The 16,258-nt window shown below is 37.4% G+C and overlaps 1 protein-coding gene and 1 long non-coding RNA gene across 6 annotated transcripts in view; one reads left to right on the top strand and one right to left on the bottom strand.

Annotated features, from left to right (window-relative positions):
* The window catches only part of LOC138685443 (uncharacterized), a 31,859-nt gene extending 18,826 nt beyond the window's left edge, over positions 1-13,033 (top strand). For both annotated transcript variants that reach the window (XR_011324699.1, XR_011324700.1), the window contains exon 3: positions 12,882-13,033. This is a non-coding gene — a long non-coding RNA (uncharacterized lncRNA). The remainder of the gene's footprint in view (positions 1-12,881) is intronic.
* Positions 1-16,258, bottom strand: part of SPATA7 (spermatogenesis associated 7) — a 46,715-nt gene that overhangs the window by 10,247 nt on the left and 20,210 nt on the right. For all 4 annotated transcript variants that reach the window (XM_069783698.1, XM_069783697.1, XM_069783696.1 and 1 more), the window contains one exon: positions 10,630-10,763. In XM_069783698.1, the coding sequence (XP_069639799.1) occupies positions 10,630-10,763 (134 nt within the window). The remainder of the gene's footprint in view (positions 1-10,629; positions 10,764-16,258) is intronic.

A 16,258-nucleotide genomic window follows, 5' to 3' on the forward strand; every position in this document is an offset into this window, starting at 1 on the left:
ACATCAATTCTCAGAAGCAAACTCATATTCAATGTTACTTTAAAAGGATACAGTTAAATGCTACTAGTTAGACAACAAACTAATAGAGACAAATCAGTACTACATGGTGGTATGGCTAAGGTAAGATGTAGGCAGTGTGTGGTTCAGACCAAAATTATGGTCAGCTAACTCACTCCTCACCAAAAGAAGCACAATATAGGTCTATTTTATATGCAGGTTGAAGTCCAGGTGTCAACTTTAGTTGGTAAGAACACCTAATTGCAGTTTTCAGTAACCATCTATTTTGTATAGAATCTAGTCAAACAAATCTCATTGATGTGGAGGACAAGCAAAACAAAATGGGAAACCTTACAACAAAAGCTCATCTATGCATCTCTTCTTTTTCTCTTTGATATCTGTAAGGTTATTTTCAAGTCTTGAGTAAGTTAAAAAGTTAGTGAAGCACTACAACAAATACTAAGAGTAGTTAATAAGAAAGAAGCCAAGTACACCAGAGACTAGTGATGACCATGAACGTAAATCTGTCATGTGGAAGGTTATGGGGAATTTTCCAACACATTCAATTTTAGAAGGGCTCTTATCAGAAACATCATTTTAATGCCAGGGATAAGAAAACAGTTGGTAACCTAAAGTCAAAATTTGAAAACTAAGTCTGTCATTGCGAAAGGTTAAAGAATGACTTATTTGGAAAGACCATGCTATTTTTTCTGCTTTCTGAAAAAAAATCTTAATGCTTAAAAATTAAACATTATTCCCAAGTTGTATTGCGACACTGTGGCAAAGACAAGTAAGACAGAAACACAACTAAATCTAAGTGACATCTTAAGCTGCCTTTTTTTTTTTTTTGTCAAATAAGAACGAGCAATTCTGTCATAGAGAGAATTTTGAAAAACTTGCAACTTCAAACATTAATACCTGGACAGGGTATGTGCATTAGTAAATGTGCTTTACAATATGTCTGAAAAGTTAGGAAGCATCTTAGCAAGACAGCTGTTGTATATGTTTTTCCTGCCTATGACACAGCCACCCACTGAATATTCGGTCAGTCAGTGAAAAGTATGTATGACATTTTACAATCTCCAAGGACAGCCATATTGCAGAATTAGAAGATTAAACCAGAAGCCTAACAGCAAACAAAGTTTTGTATAAACTAACATTTCATCCACATGTATAACTATGCAATTCAAATTCTGTTACACACAACTGTATGATGGAGAAGAGATGACTCACATTGTGTGTACTCAGGCTACCTAGCAGTACAACTCCCAGAGACAGTGCTTGCACCTAGGTCCTGCAACAGTGAGGGAGACAAGCCGAGGATAGTGTTATTCTGGAAAATCTCATTGCCATACCATGCAATCAGTATAATACAAGGCAAAATAACAGCTAAAATAAAACATCATCTGAGAAAACCCAATTCAAAACCAACAGCTAACAAACCCAAACTAATTCAGTTTTAACTAACTAGCCAGACTTTTAAAAATAATTATTTTACTTTCCTTACACACAGGCAGTTCATATGGCTCCACATCAACAGTTCATATGGCTCCACATCAACAGCAACTAAGTGCTGCAAGATTTAAGAGAATGTATACAATCAGAGGTGTTTCCTAAGAAAAAAATTCATTTTCTAAGGCCAATTAAGGACTAGATTTTTAACAACCCTGAAGTTTAGGTTCAGATAGGCTTACACAGAGATTAACTTGTTGATGTACCTCCATCATTTGAACAAAGAACAGGAAGATAAGAAGAGACCTGTACAGGCCATAAAGCTCTGCAGTGAAAAAAGGGAGAAAGGGAAGTTGATTTCTGTATGTATTCCATTCATCTCTATTATGCTTCTATCAAACAAGTAAAAACTATTAAGTAGAAGCGTTACATTACTGAAGTCACTGAAGGAATAGCTCCCCTATAGAAAGACTGAGAAAGAGTGGATCCAGTATGATATGACTTAAACATATGCTGTGATACGCATTTATTTATGACATACAACTCTAACTGCCAGTTGAGAAGATTCACAGATTAACCCAGCAGCCCATCCTGATCTTGTAATTAATCCATGTGGAAATTATTTTGAGAGACTAACACTGAAGCATGGATTCAGTGGATTTCCAACAGTGCTTCATTGCCAGAGCACAATATAAACCTAGAAAAACCCTCAAGAACACTTCGCTTTATGAAAATAATCAGATGATTAAGATGTGGATTGAAGGCTGGATGTGTGATTTTTCCCCACCAGTAACTGAAAACAGACTGAATGCCAACAAAAGCGGCAAAATCAACTGTAAAAGAAAGTACCTGTGGGAATTCTGCAAGATAATCAATACTTGTGAGACTTTTGAATTCTACTGGGGGATATCGGAAGGGTAAAAAACCCAAACAACCAAACTTGGAAAACCTTGTACATCTGTTGAAAATTCATGACATTGTAACCTACTAATATGTAGTATTGGATAGTAATATATTACTAGTAAACTAGTAATAAATAGTATAGTATATGAACTGATGTAATTCATAGTATAGCTTGTAAATATACACAGATCTTCTATTCTATCATTCAAATTCTAAAAATGTTCTTAAAACTTCTAAGCAATATGACTCTTACTGTATAAATGCTACATTTTCTCATAACACTGCTACTGTTACTGCTTTGAATCTATGCTATTCCATTTTTTCCCTTTCAGAACCACTTAATATTTTAAATTAAAACTCAAGACGATGAATATACATTTTGTAGCATGTAGTAAATGCTATTTAGAGGAAAATTAAAAAATGCAGATAGTTTACCATCAAAATTAAGTCACAGATCACACTGCTGCATACCATCTATTTCCTTCACAATTCCACACAAGAATGTTCTCCTGTATCAGCAAGACCTATCTATGCTATTCCAGTATCCCGAAATGTCCATAGTTGCTGATGCCTAATGCAAAGAGGTATTTTTTTTTTAGTTAGCTGAGCCAAAATAAGCCCTTCTTGATGGTGTCTCATGTGAGCCAACTTTATTTTACTACTACAGCATAATTAAATGCTGAACTGATAACATGCAGTAACAATGCCAAACAAATGCCTGTGTTAGCAAGCAGTATAGTAAGGCTTACTGTGGTGGGTTGACCCTGGCTGGACGCCAGGTGCCCACCAAAGCCACTCTGTCACTCCCCTCCTCAGCTGGACAGGGGAGAGAAAATATAATGAAAGGATCATGGGTCGAGATAAGGACAGGGAGAGATCATTCACTAATTACCATCACACGCAAAACAGACTTGACTTGGGGAAATTAGTTTAATTTAGTACCAATAAAATCAGAGTAAGGTAATGAGAAATAAAAACTAAATCTTAAAAACACCTTCCCCCCACCCCTCCCTTCTTCCCGGGCTTAACTTTACTCCCGCTTTTCTCTACCTCCTCCCCTCAGTGGCACAGGGGGACAGGGAATGGGGGTTGGGGTCAGTCCATCACACGTTGTTTCTGCCTCTCCTTCCTCCTCAGGGGCCAGACTCCTCACACTCTTCCCCTGCTCCAGCATGGGGTTCCTCCCACGGGAGACAGTCCCCCACAGACTTCTCCAACATGGGTCCTTTCCGCAGGCTGCAGTCCTTCAGGCACAGCCTGCTCCAGCGTGGGTCCCCCGCGGGGTCACAAGTCCTGCCAGAAAACCTGCTCCAGCATGGGCTCCTCTCTCCACAAGTCCGCAGGTCCTGCCAGGAGCCTGCTCCAGCGCAGGCTTCCCACAGGGTCACAGCCTCCTTTGGGCACCCACGTGCTCCGGTGTGGGGTCCTCCACAGGCTGCAGGTGGAGATCTGCTCCACCGTGGACCTCCCTGGGCTGCAGGGGGACAGCCTGCCTCACTGTGGTCTTCCCCACGGGCTGCAGGGGAATCTCTACTCTGGCACCTGGAGCACCTACTCCCCTTCCTTCTTCACTGACCTTGGGGTCTGCAGGGTTGTTCCACTCACATATTCTCCTCTCTCTGGCTGCAGTTGTACAGTGTTGAGGTTTTTTCCCACTTCTTTAATCTGTTATCCCAGAGGCGCTACCACCATCACTGATGGGCTCGGCCTTGGCCAGTGGCAGGTCTCTCTTGGAACCGGCTGGCATTGGCTCTATTGGGCATGGGGGAAGCTTCTAGCAGCTTCTCACAGAAGCCACGCCGGTAGCCCCCCGCTACCAAAACCTTGCCACACAAACCCAATACACTTACCAGTGTGATCATTTGCATATAAAGTACTTGCAGTGGTAGCTCAGCACTACAGAAAACCAGTAAGACTGGAAAGTTTCAGAATCCACCTACAGAGATATTTTGAAAAGCTAATTCCATACCCTTCAGTATGTATTATAAACAACTTAATTTCTTCTTGTATACTTTTTACTCTCAGCGATTAAAACAGTTCATGGAGCTGCAATATAAATTAGACTGTAGAAGCATTTGTGAACATACGATCAGGACTGGTACCCTGCAATATACATAATAATGATAAAAAAAAAAATTAAGCGATATTAGCCAATTACACAACCACATCTCATGAAAGCCACATGTTCTATTCCTTGGAAGCAGTTGAGCTGATCCTAAAACAAGACAAAGGTACAGGGTAAACGTGGCAATGTCATAAATTTAAGCATTCCTTATTCATGAGGAAGCTTAGGGCAGTTCTCCTCCTCACACGTATCATAAGTAGAACAGACCAAGTAGCTACGGTAGTGACTAGATAGAACTGCAAACCCAAGCCATGACTGTGTCAGTCTTGAGATGTACTCATTCAAGTACTGAGAAAAAAGAATGTCTTTTGAAGCCCTTATAGTGGGGTAACCCTTTACTGCCCAAACAGGTAGGCAGTTCAGCCTTTGGATACACAAAGAAACAATATCAGGAACAAGGAACTATGTTGGTGACTTCAAAAAGATTTTAAGGAGTGTCAGAGAATGCTGTTTGTCTGCAATTTGTCACCAAGCTTTCAGAAAACTATTTGTACACCTGTGTTCGTATAGGCAAGTTAACTGTAAGCAAGTATGTTCATTTTCTTCTCCAATCTCTATCTATAAAAACGTCAAATGTTTAGCTGGGAAAAAAAAAGATGACAAAAACATGCCTACAAATATGCAGTAACACAATGATTGAAACATATTTAGCTCTATTCTTTAAATACAATTAAAAAAAAATATTCCATGGAAGTATCATAGCTTTGGACATTAGCACTATCAAGAACTATAACTAGTGTAATCTGGAGTCAAGAATCTTGACACCTATCGTGCTTAGCAATACATGTTCCTATTCTATTGATTCAACCAACTGTAATTTATTTTGAAATTTACTGAATGATATATTTCAGTAATAATAACCCCATAAAAAGGTTTCATAAATTACTTATTTATGCTTCAGTTTTGTTAGTCACAAAACTGGGCTAAATGGAGTATTACTTGCAGCAAGCTTGTATAGAGAGGACCCCTGAATCTTCATGGACTCTGTGGAAGAGAAAGTTCAGTAAAAATAGATCAAAGCATACCACTGCCTTCTGACAAGCAAGAGAAGTAACACAGAGAAAGAATCCAGATTTCTCTCTAAGTTACTTTTAGTTTCTAAAAGAAGTTTAGTTTCTCAACTCAAAAGCCACTGAGGTACAGCTGCCTTATAAAAATGAAACTTAGAAAAGAAAGCTTGTTAAATCTAGTTTCACATAAAAGGTCCAAAGGCACCTCTCACTGGGGTCACTGAAGTTACACCAAGATGAATTTAAGTCTTGAAATTAACTTGTTCTTGTATGAAAAGTCTTCCAGTAGAATAGCTCATCTACCATCATAAAATGAGATCAGAGAGACACTTTATGAACTGCACTGTCAAGATACAGAAGCTGCAATTTTGTAATAAATGAGCATCTGATTCTTTTTAACTTGAGACAGTTCCATTTATAAGCCACTTTAATATTGTTGTATACGGGCTGAGCGCCTGCTCTCCACTGCCTGGACAGAGCAAAGGTCTCCTGTAGTAAGTGACAAGCTGCCTTTACAGTTGCTGCTCTCATAACCCCCTTGTATGGTGTCATCTGTTCATTTCATTATGCATTTCGGTAATTAGTTAAGAATTGAGAAAGGCAAGAGAGAAAATTCACACAAATCTGTGAACAAATAATGTATGAATATAATCAGTTTGCATACTGGCATCAATAATAACCATTTTTCTCATTCAAAACTATGCTCCTGTTACATTCCTTCCTTCTGTGTGTGTGCTATTCAATTGTATAATGTGGTATGTTCCCACTTTCATCAAATATTGTGATGTTATTAATAAAGGGATATTACTGAATGTGCATATGGAAATGTATTAATTCAAACAACCAGCATGAGAGGTGATTGTCACTATGAAGCCTGAAAGGAAACCTGTACTGAACATTCCTGATGAAAACATCTTTCTTTGATGCTCAGAAGGTTCTGCTTTCTTTAGTCACTTACATCTCTCATTCTGACAGAACTAATTCAAGCACAATACATCTTTGGACTGTTAATATCACAACCGTATACTAAATCTTTAAATATAAAGCATTTGAGTAGGCAATTCACACAGCCACGCATGTGTGCTGCATACAAAATTAACAATAGAGATTAGAAACAGTTAAGGGTGTTTCCTAATCTATATTTCATATGCTTATATGCACAAGCAGATGGTCATAACTGTCATCCTTAAGAAATCAAAAAAGTCTCAAAAACCAGGCTGAAAAGGATCTTGAAATGTCAAGGCAATGGCAACCATACTTCAAATGGTTAAAAGAGAAAATTTACCCTCCTATGGAGCAGCCTTCCTCCAACTGACTTTCGGCATGGATTAATTTCTTTAAAAAAATTCGTTAGCAGCCAGAAATGCCTTTTAATAGGATTATCTGAACATGGGATATGAAATACCAAGTCTTGCTCAAATCAGACATTTTACTCATGGCCACCTCAATTCAGGTTTTCTTGCTTCAGAGATAAGTCATGTTGAGCTTCATGCAGTTTAACCCACTGAATCACTCAGATGAATGTTTAAAAATCCAAATCAGCTTTGTACAGAAAAATAAAAATGAAAAATCTAGGTATTTTACTATGATATAGCTTTCCATCCAAGGCAGCAGTTGGGAAGACTACATGGTAGTGACATTCTATGCATAGACATGATGGTATTTTCCAGACTTTGTCAAACAGCCTTTTCTATTGTGAGAAAACAGAGTAATTCATTAAAGAAGGAGTATGTATAAGTAATTTGCTGACAGATGAGTGAATACCCACAAATGTGCTGCTTATCCATCCTCAAGCTATTCAGTCTAAATAAGTCTCTAAATACTCGCTTAAAAATTACATATTCACAAAGTTAGCAGCCCTTTCAACATCCGTATCTGTAGCTTATCATCCCATATTGATTAACTTTCACACACGGTGTCAACCATCATTATTATGCTATGTGGAAAGAGAGGAGCAGAAGAGAAGTACAGCTGCCCCCAGGACATCTTATGCTTTCCCTGCCCCTCTACTTGACTGTGAGAGATAAACTACTGTCCTTGAAGTAATTTAGTTGCTAGCGATCCCATCCAAAGACTGCTCCATTATGCCATCTGAAAATAAGCCTGCTCCTTAGCTTCTCACTTAGGTCTTCTGCTAAAAGTAGAGAAATGCATGACGCACCATAAACATCTATCACATCCTAACCCACGGCTCTAGATGGAATATTTTTATCTCTGTGATCAAAATACTATCATCTTTGATTAGAATCACTGATTATTTCAAAAAGTCAGTAATGAAATCTAGGTAACCACAACAGAAATAACTCTCTCAGTTCATTACATATCATAGCAGATTCTCACATTACAGTAATTTTACGTTTATAACTAGATATAACAGATAAAGAATTCACTGTTCTTGTGCATTTAAACCCTCGTACAAAACAGTCACAGAGCATGCCAGTCAGGTTCAAGACACATTATAGCTATTCAGTTTCATAGTCAGCTCAGTGTATAAAAAAAAATACACTGTCTAAATCACAGAAGTTTTAAGAAATGTGTAATGAATTATATAATTTAGAGGAATTCTTTTTACTTCTTTTTGGTTTTACCATACACAAAGCAGAGTCTTAATTGAAAATAGTTTCTGTGCTCTATTGCAGCATTAAATAATAATAAATGCAGCTATGTGAAAAATGAAAATGATGAAATAAAGGCAGCCAGACTTACCAGAATGCATAAAAAGTGAATGCTAATGAATGAAGCCTTTTGAAAATAGAAAGTCAGGTGCATATATCAAAGCTGGTTAGATGTATTTAGCCTACAATCTAGTCAGACATTGACCTTGTCAGAGTTACAATGGTTATTATTTTTTTATATACATATATACGTATGCATGTTACTCTTAAATTGATATACATTTTACAAGAGCCACATTTTATTAGGCAAGAAATTATGCACCATGAAAGTAATTTCTTTAACTTTTGTATTCTTACATTTAAATGTAACAGTGGCAAAGCCAGTATAATTCGTCTTGTCTCTTTTTCTTACACTCCTCCTGTAAAGTTGTAAGATGCTTATTAAGCACAGGACCATATTCTACTCTTCCCATTACCTCTCTGGAAACCTGGAGTATTCCAAGGTTGACTGCTTCAAATCTGTGCTGAATTTCATCCCAACCCAGGAATATCCGAATTCAACAAAACAATTTTTAGAGCAGTTCCACAAACAGAGGATGTATAATCAGCTTTTTCCTAATGGCAACAGTGACAGCAATAATATGATTACTGTGTGGCAAAAATCCGCTACATTATCATATGCTTTAATAGGCATCCTTAAAATTTGTTTTCCAACTGTCACCTATGGATATATCCTGATGGCTAGAGAAATACAATTAGAATGACTAACTCAGCCTCACAGTGCATTAGAGGACATCTAATCACTGAAGTAGAAGAATCCTCCCTTGGTGTATAAACAAGCATAGGAAATCAATGTATATTTTGGCAAATGAAGTAAAGTTTAAATAGTGCTTCATTTTTAGCACAAAAATATGACAGCCCAATTACTGCCACTGCCTACCCTTCTACCAGAAGGCTCACTTACAGATTTTCACTGCTTACTGACTCACTGGTTCTCTTTTTTATACTATAGTGAAACGTAATTTGTAAGTCCAGCAATCAATTTGATTAACAAAGTGCCAAATAATATTTTAGTGAAGATTACTCTTTGCATTTGTAAAGTTAAAAAAAACAACCTAGAAGCAAAAAAAGTATTACATCCCAAAATTACTTTTTATGTGTGGTTAAACATTAATTTGGCAAGTCTCCCAACATCACTTTCTAAAATATACTTTTCAGCTGATAACTTGAAATTCAGACTCAGACAGTTTGTTGAATTATACCCTGAGTCTAGTAAACATAAGGAAAGCTGCAGTTTCTGTTGGCATAATACAGATTACACTTTCAAGACAAATGTTGGTGGGAAGGCACCTGTAAGTAATTAGAAGAACTGGGACAGATATTATTTTAGAAAGACCTTGTTTTGCAGAAGATTAAAACAAGGAAAAAAGCAACAGTCTGTTATAATGCTATATTAAAGACCACAAGTGCATCCTTTCATTTTAAAATAAGAATTTATGCAGTAATTAGAGATACAGTTTAAGCACACTTTACTTGGTTTCGCAATGAAATAATTTAAGGAACTTCTCCTGCCCCCAGTTTGCAGAAAATAACATGGAAGGACAAAAGTCATATTAATAAAAAATAAAATCTGGATTTTAAATATGACATTTCCTCCCTTTTCTTATGCATGCCTGTACTTTCATCCATAACTAACAGCCATGTACTGAATTTCAAAGCACTACTTCTCTGCACTGCAATAAGGTCACACTCAGACTGCCTGCTGCAAAAACCAGTCACACAAAGAAACTAATGGTGAGTTTTCTGTACTACTTGGAAATGTTCTCCAGCTCTCCACATATTTAAACAACACATGAAGCATTTGCTGTTAAAATCAACAGAGTTAAAACATCATTCTGTTTTAAGCTGCAATTGCTCCTTTACAGTGATGAACAAGAGAATGTAATTTATTAGGCTATTTATTTATTATTTGGAAATATATGCCACATATCTGGATGAAATGCCAGCCAAAATAAGTGAGCCTACGTATATAGACAGAAAAGCACTTATTCTGATGGCTCAAGTACTATTTTCACTTCCAATAACTGCAATTTGAGCATGTAGTATACTGTTAGATATGAAATGTATTTCCAAAGTAGGACTTTGCATACAGAAAAAAAAATAGAGGATTCTTGATTCTTCTGCTAGGAAGGTTAGTGGTAACTAGAGTTCTGTGTTAGGAAATGGTAGAAAGCTCTGGAGTGACAGAGAGGGCATGGGAATTTCAGCTGAGATGAAAGCAAGAGAATTCAAGGGTAACTAGAGCGTGAATTTACCACAAGCACTCTTCATCCAGATACCTGCCATCTTTGTCAGAAGGCTGAGACAGGCATTTGGTGTTGGGCACATATCAGGAAGACCCTTGTCTATTTTCTGCTGCTTGAAAAATGCCAGCCCTCCCTCTAGAGCTGCTGCACAGCAGTGATCAGCTGTTAGTATGGGAGGCAAGTAGACTATGATATCTACTAACCAAAATTAAAATATCTACCTTTCCAAAAGAGGATGGCAGCAGCCTTCTACTCTCTCTTGAGCTGGATCGGGAGGCAGTTTTACCCGCACTCATTTCCTCTTCACACCTGGCTATCTTCTTTTTCAGTTTCTCTCTTCTTTGCTGGTCAGCAACTTAGGAAAGAGACAAAGCTTGTCAGATCCAAACTGAAATATTATTCTTTTTTTGTCCTAAGTGATTTGAGAATGTCATAGGAGTTTCCAATTGCTCAGCAAAGTCAGACTATTGAGATATGTTCCACTTCCAACACACAGCAATTATAAAAACTTACCTCTATTCTTAGAAGAAAAATATTAAGTGTATGCTGGTAGCTGAAGCTGTACCTCAGCTTCCCTGAAGTATTCTCATCTCACAACTAATACACCACTATGCAGGAATTCCAAGATCAATATTGCTAACAGAGCACTATGCTCAAAACCTCACAACTTTGCTCTCAATTTACTACACATAGAACTCCTTTGACTGTACTCTCATCCAGTATTTCAGAAAAAAAACATGTTTACTGTTAGCAAATTTGACGTGTAAAAAAATCCATGCTCACACCATGGAAAAATAGCGAGTAATCTCCCAAGTACAGAAATCCACGGCAAAACAAGGAAGTTCATGTCAAGAACATAAAAAATGAAGGCAAACACTGTGAAAGGTCCGCTGTCAGATCAGGAGGGGAAATTGTTATCAGTCTACAGTGGTTTGCAGTCCAAGACCTTGTTCACAGTGTCCATGCAGCACAGAAGAGGAGTTAGGTATCTATGCCATCAGATAAAGAGAGGAGCCCAAAAGATGGGTGAATTTTCTGTGTTCGAGTTTGCTATCGGTCACCTACATCTGATATCTTACATAATGCAGTCCAAAGTTTTTGTATATTATGAGCACCCACATGCCAGAGATAAAGTTCACAAAGTTGAAAAATCCAGATGAGGCTGATGAAAAACATTAATAATTTCATTTCCAAATGGGAAAGAAGAGGGTTTATATAAGCAAGCACACTTTTGAAGTCTGTATACACAATGAAACCTGTTTTAACTCTTGACTACATTTCTCATTCACTTAACACGGACCCAAGCGTATGAATGGTTTGTTTGAAACAGATGCACAGAAAAGACTTTTGCAGATGACTTCTTTGGTTTCATAATGTATTTATATCATATTCTGGTAGACCCCAATCTTCACACATAGTACTATAGCTAACACATGGAAATGTAAATAACTTCATGGATTGGTGTGGTACATTCTTCTAGACAGCTGAGAACTACAGTAATCTGACGACATTTAATCAACCTTTAAAATACATTCATCTGTGTACATTAACTCTACAGACATGTTAATCTCTAGGAATTATATAAGTATGTGTATTCATTTTATTAAACTTTTTAGTCCCCTTTTAAACTAGAAATGATTCTTTCAGATGCAAAATCCTTGCTTTCATTCCTCAGGGAAATCCCTCTTTCTCTTTCTCTCAATTCTTACAATTGATATGTAAAATAAAAGGTAATTTCTTTTATGGCTGCTGATTTATTCAGCATGTTCCATTAGAGTACTTAAAATATGAAGTTACTTTTGCTACTGGAAAAACATTAGCTGAAGTTAAGATATGCTAAATTCTACAACTCTGAATTAAAAAATATGCCTTCTAACAGAAGGAAAAAAATAGCATACCATTAAATAACTGAATATCAGTATTTTTCTTCCTACACTAAATTATTATTATGGGGCTATTCTAAATTACTGTTACTTCTAATTGTGTTTGTCTTAAAAGTTACAGATGAGCACTCAAAAATTAGCTACAGGCAGAAGTTTTATATGTTTGAGATAAATAATTACTCATGCTGGGCCAACAGAGTGTGTCTGTGTGTGCACATGCATAGAAGGTGTAAAAACTCAAGTCTTGCCTACTGCTCAGTAGCCATCAATGGTGGTGGCTGAAATGCGTGTGGAATAAATATCTAGGGGAACAATGCTCTACAAAGCAAAAATGCAAATCGTACAGAAGTATGGGTGTCTCAGTTTGTACGTGCAAGTAGATGCCCGAAACAGAAATTTCCTTACTCTCAAGTGCTTAGGTGGGAAGTGGGTTTGTCTAAGACAAGACAGGCTTAATCACTTTACTGCATGTTCTACCTGCACACCATGGCACACTATGGTTTAACAGGAGTTTCTAGGCAAAGTGCAAAGCAGTGTGAATATTATTGCAAAACTGAGTTCTCGTGTTGTCCTTATTCTGCTCTTTACAGGATGAAGTCTGAGATTTAACATACATGGACAGACTCTGCCTTTACTACTGGCGTTCAAAGGTATGAGAGCCAACTACTACAAATCTCCTCCAGGACTGTGTGCTATAACTCCTCAGCCAAAGCACAGCTTGTGCCCATGAGTAAAGAAAGAAAGAACAGTAAATATGCCAGCTACGGCTATCTTTGGATGTCAGAATGACCCATTGGGACTACTGTCACCTGCATGGGAAATGTAAAGTCTTTACCTCGCACCAGTAATATAGTGAGCTTAGCTCAGCTAATCCATTAAGTGCGTTCCAAAAGCTATAAAGTCACTCACGCGTACTGCAAGGCGGAGCAGACATACACAAAACAGAATGGCAGAAAATCCCAGCCGTGTACCCATCGTGTTGCCAAACTAGGGAATTTTCAGGCTAAGTCAGCTGTAAAAGCTAGGAACTGTGAAACCAGCAAAGCAAGAGAAAAAGAAATCCTTCTTGAAAAGAGTCAACGTACTTGTAAACAGACAGCTAGATGTAAGTTAGGACAGCCCTGAGGCAGTCAGCAAGTAACACAGACAAGGGTATGGGTACAGACACAAAAACATGCATGCTGCCTACCTCCCCTTACTTCACATGGCCTTTCCCCAGGCAGGGACTGGAGAATCCAGTCTTTCCATTTGACTTTAGCCAGACAGAAAATGGTATCATACAAATGGCCTGAACCTTTGAGGCGCTAATTACAATATTACTACTGATGAAGATGCTTAAGGCTACCATACGTTACCACTTGTCCTGCAGCTGTGAATATATTAAACACAGAAAGAATGAGACCAGCATCCAGAAAGAAACATGCAATTTTAAAAGGGAGATCAATCACAGATATAACTTCTTTAGTTTTTGATAAGGTTAAACTAAATTTGACAAGAGTGCCATTGACATACTGTCATAGAATAGTGGGAAGAAACATCAACTGCATTTGTTAACACATACTTAATAATTTCACTGCAAGTAGCTTTTACTGTACATTGGCTCCAGAAAGATATCACATTTGTACAGTTAAATATGGTAAAAGTTCAAGACAGTAAGTATCTTGTGACAAAGAAAAGAAAAAAGGAAACCACTGGGGTTTTTTCATCTCTTTAAAAAGGGAAAACTAAATGCTTAGGGATAAAAAATACAGTCTATAGATCCAACTAAAATGATTCCCTTTAAAGCCTTATTAGAGACTTTGAGATTAATTATATCTCATTAACTGCTGTGCTCAAAACCACCACAAAGTTTTATAGTATAGTGAAGAGAAAATGTATTAGATTATAAACAAAGTAGTGATTTTTGTATATCAGATAAATTCAGAGTATGTGAAACTAAATTCCGTAACTTATTGCACCTACCCCATGAATCTGTTCTCTTAAATCTATTGTTTATGACAGGAAGCACAAGAAAGACCATGAATTTAAGAAGTTAAACTGTAGCATTCTCCATAAAGAGCTACCTATGGAACGCTGATCAATCTGTCATAAAAGTAACACTTTTGCCTAGGCAAACACCCTTTTCGCAAAGAGTGCGCCACACTTCCAAATCAGAGATCACATCGTTATATTTCCCTGTTAGAATACTCCCTCTATAGGCTTGATTCATTTTTTCCTTAAGCCTAGGCAGCAGTTTTTCTAGGCACATGCTTAAGAGTTATAAAACAAATGCCATAAACCTGGAAGAAACAAAATAATCATATATATCACACTCCTAAGCAGCTTGAAAGCGCTGCACATATAAGGACAGTACGATTTGGAATGCCAGTGGTTGTCCTTTGCTCTGAATTTCCAGTCTCTAAATTTGTATGTCACATCACAGTACAACTGGTAGTTAACCTTCAAGTTATTTCATTTTTGATGTAAATAATCCATGGCAGCAATGAAATATTAAGTTCAATTTAAACTGCATTCAGCTTGCAGAACAATGTATCTCAAAACATTTGTCTAACACCAAGCATTTTTCCATTGTGTTTTTATATCAGCTATTTTTGCAGTAGCACACTTCTGGTTATTATTTCCCTTATGAATTGCTTAGATAAACAATGCAAACATCAACCTCATTTCTGCTGAGCTTGAAGTGCCTGCAGTGACCATAATTAAAGTGTTCAGCATATCAGCTGGTGATATTACTTCTGCAAGCAAGCTCTTCCTTCTGCAAGAATTTTTACTATCAGCTTCCTAGCTCTACACAAATCCCCAATACACCATGATTAAAGCACCTGGGGTGAGATCTCATCAAATGCAAACTGAATTTTGCCATTGGATGTGAAGTTTGGGTTTCTCGTGAGTCTAAATTTCTTAACACAGAAATTTTAATTTTCATAACTCTAAGAGACGATTCTGCAGTCCTTCTTCACATCCATTATCAGGAGCACTCTTTCATCAAATAAGGGAAGAATCACCATTCAAAAAGGTGACAAAGGATTTATTAAGGGCTTGATACTACAGCCTTGCTTGTATCAAATAGAAAGTAATGTTTGTACAGGGTATGTACTTCAGAAATGTGATACCCCTTGGCAAAACTACTAATGGCAAAATTTCACCATTGCTAAAGCTTAGAAATAAAGCCTAACAGCGAGACATGAATACTTCCAAGGGAATTTCAGGACAGGCTAGAAGCAGAGGATTATCCCAAACCCCTCCACCTCTGATCCTTGTATGGGGTCTTCATCTGACAGACGTCTTGTAGATACTTCTGTCAGCCATATGAGTGATACAGCTATAGCAGCCTGTGCACAGCCTACTACATGGAAATTGTAAAATGCTGCACCGAGGCTGAAGAAAACTTCTGAGCCTCCTGAGGTAAACCTCCATTTGTGTACCCTAGAGAGAGGTCCATCTGGCTTCTAGGTGGGCTTGGACAGTGGATTTTGTCGCAGGGTACCACCTGGGTACCCCAAGAACAATTTAGACATATTGTACTGAGTTAATGCTGAGAATAAGTGGAAAGCATAATTTTATTCCTGTTCTCTGGTATGCTATAACTATTTTGTGATCCTCAGTAATAGTGGAAATTAGTAAAAAAACAACAATCCCCCCCCCCTCCAAGTGGACAGATGGTAAAGCTGGGTAAATTCAATTAAAAATCAGGGACACATTTACAATAATAATTATGATTAACTACTGAAGCAACTACATAAGGAAATTATGTTTTCTCTATTTTTTAAATTTACAGGTCAAGACTGCAGGCCTTTCTTGTTTATGTGCTTTATTTACCATATTCAGTACGGTTGTTGAGTTCCATATTAGCACAACTGGATGAAATTTTTGGTCTGCTTAACTCATGATGTCAGATTAGATGATCTAATGTCTTTTTGCAACTACAAACTGTGAAAAATGTATTTTTGATGTACTGAATACACAT

Source organism: Haliaeetus albicilla, chromosome 5 (assembly GCF_947461875.1).
Source record: "Haliaeetus albicilla chromosome 5, bHalAlb1.1, whole genome shotgun sequence".
Classification (NCBI taxonomy): domain Eukaryota; kingdom Metazoa; phylum Chordata; class Aves; order Accipitriformes; family Accipitridae; genus Haliaeetus; species Haliaeetus albicilla.